The 12,972-nt window shown below is 44.4% G+C and overlaps 2 protein-coding genes across 5 annotated transcripts; both read left to right on the top strand.

Annotated features, from left to right (window-relative positions):
- The first annotated feature begins 85 nt into the window (after positions 1-85).
- On the top strand, positions 86-5,132 carry LOC119313001 (transducin beta-like protein 2). Its single transcript, XM_037588803.1, has 10 exons — positions 86-366; positions 738-843; positions 1,316-1,376; positions 1,448-1,743; positions 3,186-3,325; positions 3,409-3,483; positions 3,566-3,656; positions 4,094-4,297; positions 4,400-4,444; positions 4,744-5,132. Exons 1-10 carry the CDS (start codon positions 115-117, stop codon positions 4,830-4,832), a joined length of 1,359 nt encoding a protein of 452 aa, XP_037444700.1. The 5' UTR covers positions 86-114; the 3' UTR covers positions 4,833-5,132.
- A 154-nt stretch (positions 5,133-5,286) lies between these two features.
- On the top strand, positions 5,287-11,685 carry LOC119313003 (flocculation protein FLO11-like). 4 transcript variants are annotated; one of them, XM_037588806.1, is made up of 9 exons: positions 5,287-5,514; positions 5,608-5,666; positions 6,006-6,173; positions 6,272-7,069; positions 7,740-8,792; positions 8,904-9,096; positions 9,227-9,783; positions 9,862-10,243; positions 11,316-11,685. In XM_037588806.1, the coding sequence occupies exons 4-9, from the start codon at positions 6,272-6,274 to the stop codon at positions 11,438-11,440; spliced, it is 3,108 nt and encodes a 1,035-aa protein (XP_037444703.1). In that variant the 5' UTR covers positions 5,287-5,514; positions 5,608-5,666; positions 6,006-6,173; the 3' UTR covers positions 11,441-11,685. The 4 variants fall into 4 exon arrangements, with proteins under 4 accessions (XP_037444703.1, XP_037444704.1, XP_037444701.1 ...); XM_037588807.1 differs by having other exon boundaries at positions 9,227-9,417; positions 9,499-10,243; XM_037588804.1 differs by having other exon boundaries at positions 9,227-10,243.
- Positions 11,686-12,972: the final 1,287 nt, after the last annotated feature.

Genomic DNA, 12,972 nt, shown 5'->3' on the forward strand with positions numbered 1-12,972 from the left:
TCCAGACCAGAACGGCCCGGCCCCTCTCTTCTTCTTCATGAGCACGGAAGGAAAGCCGATCCAGTTCCAGTTCCACACACCCCACCCCACCCCTCTCCCCTTTCCGGCGAGAAGATGGCGGCGGTGCAGGTCGCGTCCGCGCTCTCCGTGCCGCTCCTCTCGGCGCTGCTCGGCGGGGCCGTCGCGCTCGTCTTCCTCGCCGGGTACCTGCGCCGCAAGCGCGCCGACATCGCGCACCTGCCGCCCTCCGCCGCCGCCGCCGCCGCCGCCCCGGACCTGCCCAAGCAGGTCCGCCCCGCCGGCCAGAACAAGAAGGGCGGCGGGCACGCCCGCGTCCACCACCACCACGCCTCCGCCGCCGACAAGGTCCTCCATCTCATCTCCATCCCCATCTCGCTCCCACGCATACAACACACCGGGATGGGATCCATGATTCAACGCACCTAGTACTAGCTACTAGTATCGATCTTACTCTCACAGGCAGGGATCAGTCTTCGATTCGATTCTGATCAGACATCGCCCACTGACAGGCCCCCAAACAACAGTTTTTTTTTTGTCAGATTCGATTCGATTCGATTCGATTCGGGGTGTATCCTAGTAGAGTAGAGCATAATCTTGCTAGTTCATTCATTCATTCATTTCACCAACTGTGATGAAATGTATAGATGCATAGGTCCATAGACATATTGGAATGTGCAGTGGATGTGGTCTCAGCTGTATTGTGTGTTTTCTTCCAGGAGGCGGCCAAGAAGCACCACCACCTCGACATCAACACCCTCAGGGGCCACACCGACTGCGTCACCGCGCTCGACTTCTCCAGCGACGCCTGCAACCTAGCCACCGGTGAGCCTACCCTCAGCCTCCCATTCGATCAGGATCTATCATGCTTCGCGCGAAAATGTTTTAATTTTCTCTTGTATGCGCCATTTATTTGTCTGGCCGGTACGGCGGGCGCGCCTCATTTATTTGTCTGGCCGATACGGCGCGCCTTAGTGATAAATTAAAGGGTCTTCCACCTTGGCACCCCTCATACAGTTTGCCCAATCAGAGCTGCTTCCCCAAATTTGTTTGATATTTATATATTTGCTGCTTCTCGTGGCGCGGATGGAGCTGTGAAGATATTTAGTTGTTTTGTGCCATAAGTTTCTATTTTTTTTCTCGCACAGACCAGTTATTTGTCGGGCTCATATGGGTTGCTTAGTGATAATAAAAGGATCCTGCCTTGGAATGACTCATCCAGTTTGGAAAACGTTGTACTTGATCAACCAATCATGTCCGCTTCCCTGAATTTCAATATTTATATGTTTGCTGGCAGTATGCGCGGATGGGGTTGTGAGAGTATTCAGGATCGATGATGCATCCAGCAAGAGCTTTAAGTAAGTCATTTCATTCTATGCGAGTTATCCCTCATTATACAACATATTCTAACACCACGAGGGTTTTGCAGGATTCTCAAGATAAACTTGCCTGCTGGGGCACATCCCACTGCCATCGCTTACTCAGAAGGGTCATCATCCGTTGTTGTGGCAGCACAGGCGCTGTTAGGCTCGTCGCTCTACATGTATGCTGATGTTGGTGCTCCTCCAACTGGGGGAAACAAACAGCAGGGCAAGCTTTCTCCTCCTGAGATCAAGTGGGACCACAAAAAGATTCACGGCAAGGAATCGGTGCTGAACCTTGCGGCAGCTCGTGCGACTCATGGGACTGGTGATGGGAGCACAATAGTGATTTCGTGCTCTGAAGGTATGATGAGCTGTATACTTTCTTAGGATTGTTTCAGTTTCAAGTAGTTACTCATGAATCAGGATTGCTTACTGCAGTAGCCTTTAAATCAAGATGCAATGACCTGCGAACATGCATAATTACTGTGTCAATTTAGATATTAATTTTTGTTTCACCATTCATTATTGGCCATGAATCGTAATGCCGTATATGCAGCTAGAGCTTTTTTCACGTATGCTGGAAGCAGTACTGTACAGTGTAGAATGTTTACTAAACTAGTGGCTTTAATGATATTTTCTAAACTAGTAAGCTTTAATGAGTAACGCTGCATCATGTTTCACTTGTATATATGGGAGTACAAAAAAGCTAGACATTTTTTTTGTGAAAAACAAGAGTGCTAGACTTATGGGAGGAGGGTAAACAAAAATCTATAGGCCTCCTCCCGTAAGTCTGCCATTGCTCTTAGGAGTAATATACACTCTTCACAATTAAGTGTTGATTAACGGGTGCATGGTGACCTGACCCGTCTCTAAATAGCCTGGATCTCTCAGGTGCATGCATATATGGGATTGAGGGTAGCTAGGTTGCAAGGATTTTTTTTTCTTGGGGCAGGTATGATGTTTTGAGTGGTAGAATAAACGCCAGTTTATAAAACTGGATCAGTGAGGGAACTGGTCAACCATCTGCCTCACCATTCAGTTGTCCGGATCAACCTGACCAACCGCTCTACAAAATTAATTGGGCAGCAATTTTTTGTCATTTTGTATTCATATTCTTTGAAAAGACCTAATATGTTATTACTTGCTTGCAATACCATTAGAATGAATTGATAGTCCAACTGGTGCTATGCTTTCTGCGTGCACGTGATGCTCTGGGTTGAGGTTCTCTGTTTGGCACAGCGCTGAATATTTCTAGGATTCTCCCTTGTTTCCTCCCCAAACTGTTCATTATACAAACCGGAGCAGACCAGGCGCTGGTTTGGCTCTTCCTATTTTAGTTGTCGGTACGGTCTGGTCTTAACAACTACTACTTTCGACTCAAAATAATGGGTGTCACCATTTTTCATTTTTTTCCATGAAGGAAGGACGCTACCTCCAAATTTCACGGTAACTGCCTAAATTATCCACGGTGTCTGTCTTACCAATCTGTTAGTTGCCAAATTAAAGACACACATTTTTGCTATTGGTTAGCGTGGGAAACCAGGAGGCCCACCATGCTTCGATTGAGGAACTGTGCAGTTATGGCATGCGACTGTTCTCTGCTTTCCTTTCTTGATCCATGAGCCTGAAGTTGTGCGTCTATTATTTGTGAAGCAACATGCTTTTTTTTATGCCACACATGTGCATTAGGAATATGCAGACATATCACAAATTTACAAGATGTAATCGTGTGACATTGTGGACTTATTTCCATGTTACGAGTTCTGTTTTGTTTTAACATTTGTTTTTGAAAACTGTTTGCAGCAACTGATATCAAAATATGGCACGGAAAGAGTGGCAAAGAGTTGGGAACAGTTGACACTAATCAGTTAAAAAACAATATGGCTGACATATCCCCAAATGGCCGCTTCATTGCTGCTGCAGCTTTCACTGCTGATGTCAAGGTTGGTAGTGTTCATTGTAATAAAACTCACTATTTTGCTCATTAACCGTCTCCCAGTTATGATAATATTCACATGTTCTTTAGGTGTGGGAGATTGTTTATTCAAAGGATAGTTCAGTGAAGGAGGTTAACAGGGTCATGCAGCTCAAGGGTCACAAGGTCAAATTCCTCCCTGCTTACATTTTATTGTGCAAGTTTCAAACTATTCCTGTGAGCAGAGACTGACAAGTTTTGAATTCAGAGTGCTGTTACTAGTTTGTGTTTCACTCCGGACTCTGAGAAGATTATTACTGCGTCGAAAGATGGTACCATCCGAGTATGGAATATCAATGGTATGTTCTATATTTACCAACAGTTGTGCTTGTTGATTTTTAATATGTTAACCCTGTTTACCGGAAGTTGCCCTAAAGTCATGTCAGCTTCTTTTGTACTTATATATATATATATATATATATATATATATATGTATCCAATACCTTCTCATCCTTTTTGGGATTGCTTGATCTGCATCAAGAGGATAATGCATGAGAACCTTTTTATGTTTGCCTTTCTTCACCAAGGTTGATAAGCCCTTCATTACAGAAAATGTTAATCAATCAGTTTAGGCTATTGATATGTAGTGGACATGGCCAAAGCTGTCACATTTGCATGATTATATAATCTCTTTTGACGTCATGGCACTTGTCAAAAGCAACCCTGTTGTTTGTCAGATATTGCAATGTACAAGTCTTTGTCAAGGGGGGTTAATGGTTTCTGTTACTTCCTGCAGTAAGGTATCACCTTGATGAGGATCCCAAAACCTTGAGAGTTTTGGCAGTCCCTCTGCATGATTCAAAAGGCTCTACTTGCCTGTATGAACACATGGGCATCTCCCCAGATGGTAAAGTTCTGGCTTTAACTAGCGGATCGACGTTGCAATGGTTATGTGCAGAAACTGGCGCGGTTTTGGATACAGCTGAGAAGGCTCATGAAGGTGTGTAATAATATTCCTAGTTTCCAGGTTGAAAGTCTCTTTAGGTTCTCCTTGTCTAAAAGAAAAAGTGCATGGGCTGACGTGTTTTATGCACATACTCAGGTGCTATTTCTGGCATTGCGTGGGCTCCACGGACAATTCCAAATGGTAACATCTCTGTTGTTTGCTAGATGGTGCACTAGAGCTGTTAGGAACCTGCTTAGGTTAGTAGTGCAAAGTAACACAATGGAATTTTTGGACTGGATCTACTTAGTGTGTCAGCCCTTGGCGCACCACAATACTAGTGATATATGATAGCTGACTCATGCTCACTCATCCTTGTGTAAATTACATTGTTTGTCGTGCTCACTCATCCTTGTGTAAATTATTTGATCTAGTTTGATGCTGGAAATATTATGTGTTTAGTTAAAGGTGTGTAGATCACATTGTTTGTTTGATTGTCTCAGGTGGTGGTGCTCCTGCGTACATTCTGGCGACTTGCGGGGACGACAAAAAGGTGAAACTGTGGTTAGCTCCGGAGGTGAGCTCGACATGAGCGTCTTGTACTAGATAGCTTCCCTGAGGAAACAAAAAGAAACAAGGGAAGATTAAAAAAAACTCGGTGTTTGCAGTTGGGTTCATTTGAGCTCAGCCCAGAGTCGATAGCGTGTTGTGTGAACGTGCATTGTACTATAGTTTCTCTGTGAATCTGTTGTTTTCTGGAGGTAACTAAAAGTGTTTTTGCGGCGGTTGGTTCTTTCAACTATAACTATGGACATACATAGTAGTCGGCGCGACTATATGTGCTATATACATTGAACTATATGAACTATAACTATGAAATTATCGTCTGCTTTGGGCCTGTACCTTTGATGAACCCTACATACATTGTATCAAATCTTCTTCTTCGTGTTTGTCGCGCGCTACTGTTGAAAATCACGAAAATTGCTTTTTTTTTTATTTTTTTTGACGGGCAAACAGTACCTACGAACCCACCCAAACCACTGTGCTCTTCCAAGTTGAGTCACTCACCTCCGTCCTCTCTTCCCCAACCCCGGCTTCCACCCCGCCGCCGCCGCCCGCGGATCCACCCGAGCGGCCAGATCCGCCCTCACTCCCTCCCTCCCTCCCTCCCTCCTCGCGCTGGAAACCCTAGACCGCCCGGCCATGGCGACCCAGGTTTCACTTCCACGAGAGATCTGCTGCTCCCTCCTCCTCCTCCTCCTCCTCCAACGGTGGTATGAGCCCCTCCTCCTCCTCCTCCTCTTCTTCTTCTTCTTCTTCTTCTTCTTCTTCCCTCTCTCTGACCCCTGTCGCGTCTGTCTGTGTAGGTAGCTTGAGGGCAGCGGCCAGTCCTTCTCCGCCGCTACAGAGGAGGAGAGGCTCGAAGGTATCCTTCCCCTCCCACTCCATCTCTCCGATTTGAACATGAGCATCATCAGCCAACCAACATTCTGGCCGGCTTTTCTTCTCCTGGATCCCCATCTGATGTGCGGTTTGGGATTCTTCCTTGCCTTCTTCACCACCATCTCCTCCTCCCCAAGAACAGGGCCTTCACCCCCCTCCCTTCTTCTTCTGCTTTTCTTCATCTATGCATCTGCATCTGCAAAGTCCTTTTTTTTCCTGGTTCAGTATGTATGTGTGTATGGATGTGCTACTTGCCACCGGAAGGAATAAAATATCTGATGAATGCTTTTTTGCTGTGTCTGATCAACTCTTGTGTGTCCAGGATTCGTGAGGTGACAACCGTTTGCCCAGCCCACAAGTTGTGCTGTTTCCAAAAATCCCCACCCCACCCAAAACGGAAGCAGGAGTAAACAAGGAGGCTTGTGGCCTTGTGGGTCGCCTCTCCTTCATCGGCGACGCCGCCGACCACTCGTACCCGACCTACACCAAGGTAAGCTCGCTCGTTCCTTCTCTCCCCACTCCCTCCTACCCACCCTCCCCCTTTTTCTTTTCCATCTCATGGATGGCTGGATCTAATCTCCAATGCAGATGATTACGGATGCGCTCACCGAGCCGGGAGGCACCTCCGGCTGCGCCGCCATCGCCGGAGGAGGTGTTTCGTCGGGGATCAAGAGAAAGAAGAAGCTTGGGAGGCCATTCAAGAAGAGGCCGCCGAGAAACCCGCTTGGGGGGCTGAGGAAGGTCAAACAGACAGATTCTGAAGCAACTCCAGCCACGCCGTCACCGTCAACTCCAGCCGCGCCGTCACCGTCAACAACCGGTATCAAGATACCGTGTGGGAGGCCGCCGAGAAAGGACCAGCAACCATCACAAGCAGCAAGCTCTCCTGATCCGACTCCAGCACGGAGGATCGAGACAGCGGAAACTCAAACTGGGCATAGGAGCCCAATGCTAACAGAGAAACCACCACCAGCAACAATGTCTGGTGATGATGCGTCGATGAGAACCAAGAGACTGCTCGCGAGGCAAGCAAGGGAGGCACCGCCAGCGGCAACGCCCGCTCCTAAAACTGGAATCAAGAGAGGGCGCGGGAGGCCAAGAAAGGACAAGCCAGCAGCACCAATGTCTGCTCAAGCTGGAGGTGCCACGTCAACGGGAATCAAGAGCAGGGGCGGGAGGCCAAGAAAAAAAAAGTCAGCAGCAGCAATGTCTGCTGAAGCTGGAGGTGATGCGTCAACGGGAATCAAGAGCAGGCGCGGGAGGCCAAGAAAAGACAAGTCAGCAGCAGCAATGTCTGCTGAAGCTGGAGGTGATGCGTCAACGGGAATCAAGAGAAGGCGTGGGAGGCCAAGAAAAAATGAGTCAGCAGCAACTTATCCATATCAGGTCTTATACTTACTAGTTCTTTGGAGTGACGTCATTCTGATTTTATAAGCTTATCCATGTCAGAACTATCAACCTAACTTTTTTTACTGAAACTTCCAACATAATTTGCAGTCAACTTGTCTTGTTACAACACATTGAAGCTTTGGTTCAAGTTTCATGTCATGTTTTATGGATGGTACATTTTTCATATAAGTTTTCTTTGTGATATAGCGAAAAGGAAAGGAGAGGCTCATCTAGGTTGTGTCGTTTTTGCTCTTTCCACGTAGTAATGTGAACATAGTTACTCTTGCTCATCACGGGCTGTACAGTACACTAGGCGTAGAAAACTGTATGTAGCATGTTGCCTTTCATACTCTGTCATGTTTTTACGGTTTGTCGATTACTCATTTAAGTTATTTGTAATACAGCGAAAGGAAAAGAAATGTTTAGTAGGCTCGTCTATGAGCGTCTGTGACACTGTGTACCCATTTACTTAAACGCACTTCCAAATAGTGGACAACATCACAACATAGTCACTTGTCTTTCCATTTGAGTCAGTGCTGAGCACATGGTCTTCATGCTCTAATTCAGGGTGCATCATTGCATTATGGTTGCAATAGTATTCCTTTTGACCTTTTTTTAATTATTATCCATTATTATACTAATCATATGTACCTGTAATGTACATCAGGAATCTTCAAGTGGTGACCATAGATGGACTGAACATGTTGAGCGACAGAGTGGTGTGGGTTCGCAACCATTACCGGGAGAGACCGACCAACATTTAGGAGATGCTGAAATGGAAGGTAACACCGGAAATGGGGACAATACTCAGGCAGATCCACCTTACTTAGAACCGCGGACTGTGGCTCTTGTGCCCAGCCAGGCTTGCTTGCAAATGTCTAAGGAAGTTGAAGCTGAGGCCAATCCTGTAATTCAGTCAGCCCAACCAGCTGTAGCACCAGCACAACTTCTGCAAAGAGAGGCAGAGCAAGTAGACTGTTCTGATAGAACACCAGCTCAGACTTCAAGTGGTGACCATGGAAGGAATGAAGATGTTGAGCAACATAGTGGTGTGGGTTCAGCAGAACCATTACCGGGAGAGATTGAACAACATTTAGGGGATGCTGAAATGGAAGTTAACACCGGCAACGGGGACAATACTCAGGCAGACCCACCTTATTTAGAACCACAGACTGTGGCTCCTGTGCCCAGCGAGGCGTCCTTGCAAATTTCTAAGGAAGTTGAAGCTGAGGCCAATCTTGTAATGCAGTCAGCCCAACCAATTGTAGCACCAGCACGGCCTCTGGAAAGAAGGGCAGAACAAGTAGACCGTTCTGGTATAACATCACCTCAGACTTTGCAACCTGAAATGCAACCGCCAGCATGCAGGGAAGCTTGTACTCAGACAGATCTGATAATTCAGTCTTCACAACCAAGTACGGTACCAAATGGGCTTTCACAAAGGGATGCAGAACAAGCAAGCCTTTCTCGTGTACCATCATCTCAGTGTTTGTCATCTGCAATGCATTCATCGGTTCCACCGTCCAGTATTCTGCTTGAAAGAGCACACCCTGATCAGTGTCAACCACCAAGCCATCAACCTGAGGCTGCACCGGGTTCTTCACCACAACTATTTCCGGTGGCGCCAATCATGTTTAATCATCCACCAGTTGGTGATGATCCATCGAAAAATGAGTTGCACAGATTACGGTTACACATTCACTCAACCCACCAACTAAAGGTTTGCTATTCCTTCTAGCTCATGTACGTATATCTTGGTTGTGAATTTCTTACACTAGCTAGTTCTGGGATTCATCTTCTTCTCATTTCCTTTTCACTTATATATGGACAGAAATCACAACTTAGGACCGAGTGTAGCCAAGAAATGGAGAAGCTCAAACAAAAGTATGATTTGTTACTTCGAGAACAAGAGTCCACTCATCTTCAGCAAACCAAGACACTTGGTAATCTATGTGGGAAAGTTCTCCTCAACCAATCACTAGCTGAAGATCTTCGGGCTAAATTCGTATCTTCTGGAGAACAAGGTATTATTGAGTATTGACTATAAGCAATAATTTTTTTATGTCCTCTATCTAAATGAATATGCTGACATGATTTTCAAGCATCCGTACCAAATCTCTATCGCCAATGCTAATTACTTTGATCTGCATGCAGTTAGAGCCCCTGGCCCTCCAAATCACCACACACCCCACTGGATTGCTTCTCAGCAAGTTCCCATGAGGCCTTCAGCGGTGGCATCACCAACTGCGTCGTCATCAGCTGGTCGACCACCAGTGCTGATACATCACATCCAACCGTTACAGGTCGATGGACCATCACCATCATCATCGCCATCTTCACAAGTGGTCAGACCACATCCCTCCATACTAAGCAACATTGTCAGATCAACATCTACTAGTTTTAGCCTCGTGCCAGTTCTGCCACAGGGAAGCTTTGGAGTCCAGAGTGAACTAGCACATGCACATGCTCCTCGTCTTCAGCACAGGTTGCTTGCACAGGCGCATTCGATGGCATCTGCAAATCAGCAGCAGCTTCCAACTGGGTTGGAGAGCATGTTTGCAAGGACATGGTCTACCCCTGTGACTCCAATAAATATAAGACAATCATGCCCACATGCAGTTCCCCCAGGGAACCCATCACTATCAAGCTTGCATCCAAGTTCACACTCCACTATACCCTTGGGGCCATCAAGTTCACATCAAATTCATCAGGTTCCACCACTGCCATCAAGTTCACAGGCCACTGTACTCGCACCCGTGGGCCCATCAAGTTCACATCAAATTCAGCAGGTTCCACCACTGCCATCAAGTTCACAGGCCACTGTACTCGCACCCGTGGGCCCATCAAGTTCATATCAAATTCAGCAGGTTCCACCACTGCCATCAAGTTCACAGCCAACACGCCTGCCATTGCCATTGCCAGTGCCTTCGAATCCAAATCCAGTTCTTCCACTAACATTACCACGAGGTTTGACTACGACATCTAGTGTTTCCTCAGCTGCGTCCAGTGTGTTGCCAAGTAAAGGTGTTGGGCCTTGCGCACCAGACTCGCCGCAGTCAGATTCTGATGCAGAATCACTGGATCAATTTCTAACCAGTATTGGGGTGCCCAGTGATCCCCGTGGCGTGGCGGCTCCTGAAGTGATATGCCTATCTGATGATGAAGAGACCGGTACGTTCACATTTCCTTGACACTGAGTGTAACAGGTTGCTTGAAAAATTAGAGATCTCAAGGATAGCACAAGTACAAAGATGCCAATGATAATTTAAATAGCATTATCTCAGGTGCAGATTTACAAACAGAAAACACACTGGAATACTATTTTAGAACTAGTAGTTCACAGTAATTAAGAGGGAAAAAAAGGCAAGTGTTAACAGATTAGATTGTCAACTGGAGCCGCCATGTACACAGTGAGCCGATCCATTGTTCTTGCATGTTATCCAGTACGAAATTCAGTAACAGACCTACAATGCGATTCAAAACCGATAGTTAGAAATACATGTATTTCAGTTGCAACTAAACTGTAGATAACAATGAATGAATATTAACTACAGGCACTTAGGATAACACACGCTTATGGTGTTGAATCCAATATAAGGTGTCCTGTGTATCTTCTTTTAAAGCTGACATGTGTATTTATTCTCAAGAGAATACATCTGCACGTAGGGAACTAGCTAAATGAACTAGCTCTTGAGTCTCAATCTAAGTGAACTCGCTCATCAGTAGTCTTTGCTTTGCTTCATTAGTTGTGTTGTAGCATAGTTCCATTCATGGTTTCTGTTACTTATTTTTCTGTCATTTACAATTTTCGTTTAGCACTTAACACTTGCACTTTTTTGAAGAATATTCTAAATGAAGTAGATCACGAGTCTCAAATCTGGACAGAGTTGTTTGTTCCGTTTGTACAGCTAAATCTGCTATACTTTGATCAGGAATTAGTTGTACTTGCTATTAGGGATGTAAATGGCTTGATAAACGGCGCCGCAAGGCTCGTTTAGTTAGCTCGGTAGTTCATTTTCCCAGAAAAATTAAGCTTTCTTGAACTGTTAGACCGATGAGTAAACGGGCGCCGTTTACATCATGACTTGATGTCAGATTAGTCGTAAAAGTGTTATCGAAGTGAGATATGAAGGAGATACCAAGACAAGAAAATGCATCTTGCAAATTGTAACCTTTTTCCGTTTTTCGAGTTTGAGAGTACATGATGAATGTCTAATTTATAGAATGATTTTTTGCTATATAGATGACCAAACCAAGCAAGAAACGCCGCTCGTCGCTGAAGTGCCCCAACAGAAGGTTCCTTGCAAGTTTTTGGTCAAAGGTGATGCTTGTAAACAAGAAATATTGATGCCCAGATCGATTTTATAATCACAAATTTGTGATGCAACTCCTTGTTTCTACTAGAGAACTTTGAGTAACATGTACTAACTGGGATTGCTGCTACTTAATGCTTAACGCAACGCCTACGTGGATAGTACAGGTAGGCACGTCCAGCAAGCACCCAGCCTACTTGGTCGCTACACCTGCTTGTTTTTCTTTTTACTTTTTTCGATCGACCTTTTTTGATCAACCTTTTTTTTTATGGATTGCTGCTACTTCTACTTTGGGTGATTGCTGCACTGAGTCGATCCATCAACATTTTCTTTTCCTTTTCCACGATCGACTTGATGTACATAACCATAACGGACGTCACAACTCGGTCCCCAGAGAGGAATGGGCCGTTTTTCGTTCTTCTCGTCCCTTTCTCGTCTCATCAAACAAAAATGTCATGTTATAAGTGGAAACGAACTAAAGATGAAATCTATAAACTGGAAATATTTGCATCTGAGTGGAGTCCGAGGTTATTCATTTCTTGTATGGAACAATGAATCAGTTATTTGGTTTTGACATTTTATTGGATGCTATTACTAATTATTGATGATATGGTTAGGAAAGGGGAGATTGATGCATAAATGGATGTAGAGTATATGGCGATATGCTCATAAGAATATTGAGCCCCGCTTAGGCGCACAACCCCTCAGCCTGGCCCATTTTTTTTGACCTACAAAAAATAGGGGTGTGAAGTAGGATTCAAACTCCTGACCTCTTGGTTTACTTTCACCCACTGTAACCAACTGTGACAACTCCCTTGCTGTGCCTAGTTACTTCTTTTTCTCTTCTTGACATGCATCTTCTCAGTCTGGTTTCTACTTTTTTTTGTTTGGCCTTTTTTTTCTTCGGTTTTACTCACGTTTATTTTTCTTTATTCTTCTCTTTTCTTTAATTCATGAACTTTTTTTACATTCATGAACTTCTTTTCAAATGAATATTTTTTTTTCAGTTTCGCAATTTTTTTATAAATCGATGAAAATTTTCAATTTCGTGATTTTTTGAAATTTGTGAAATTATTTGTTAAACTCATGAACTTTTTTCATATATTTGTGTATTTTTTGTCAGATTCGTGAAGATTTTTTCAAATCAATGAACTTTTTTCAATTTCACAAACTTTCTTCAAATTTGTCAATCAATAAACTTTTTTCAAATTTGGAAACTTTTTTTATCAAATTCATGAACATTTTTTAAAATCGATGAACCTTCTCAATTTTTTGAACTTTTCTGTCCAGTTTGTGAACTTTTTTTAAAATCGATGAACTTTTTCATTTTCGTGAACTAATTTGCAAATTCGTGTACTTTTTAAAACTTGTGAACTTTCCTTTAATCCATAAATCTACTTAAAAATTTAAAACCAACAACTGGTTTTTCCAGGTAATAAAACAGCAGGAGAAGAGAAACCGAGAAAATATAGTGAGCAAACGAAAACTGACCATCACAATCGGTCAACGCAAAGTGAAGTAGCGAGGTACTTAGGCAGCGGCCCACTAAGACGGGCATGAGCGCCAATTTATCTTTCGGGCGCATAA

Source organism: Triticum dicoccoides, chromosome 5B (genome assembly GCF_002162155.2).
Source record: "Triticum dicoccoides isolate Atlit2015 ecotype Zavitan chromosome 5B, WEW_v2.0, whole genome shotgun sequence".
Taxonomy (NCBI): domain Eukaryota; kingdom Viridiplantae; phylum Streptophyta; class Magnoliopsida; order Poales; family Poaceae; genus Triticum; species Triticum dicoccoides.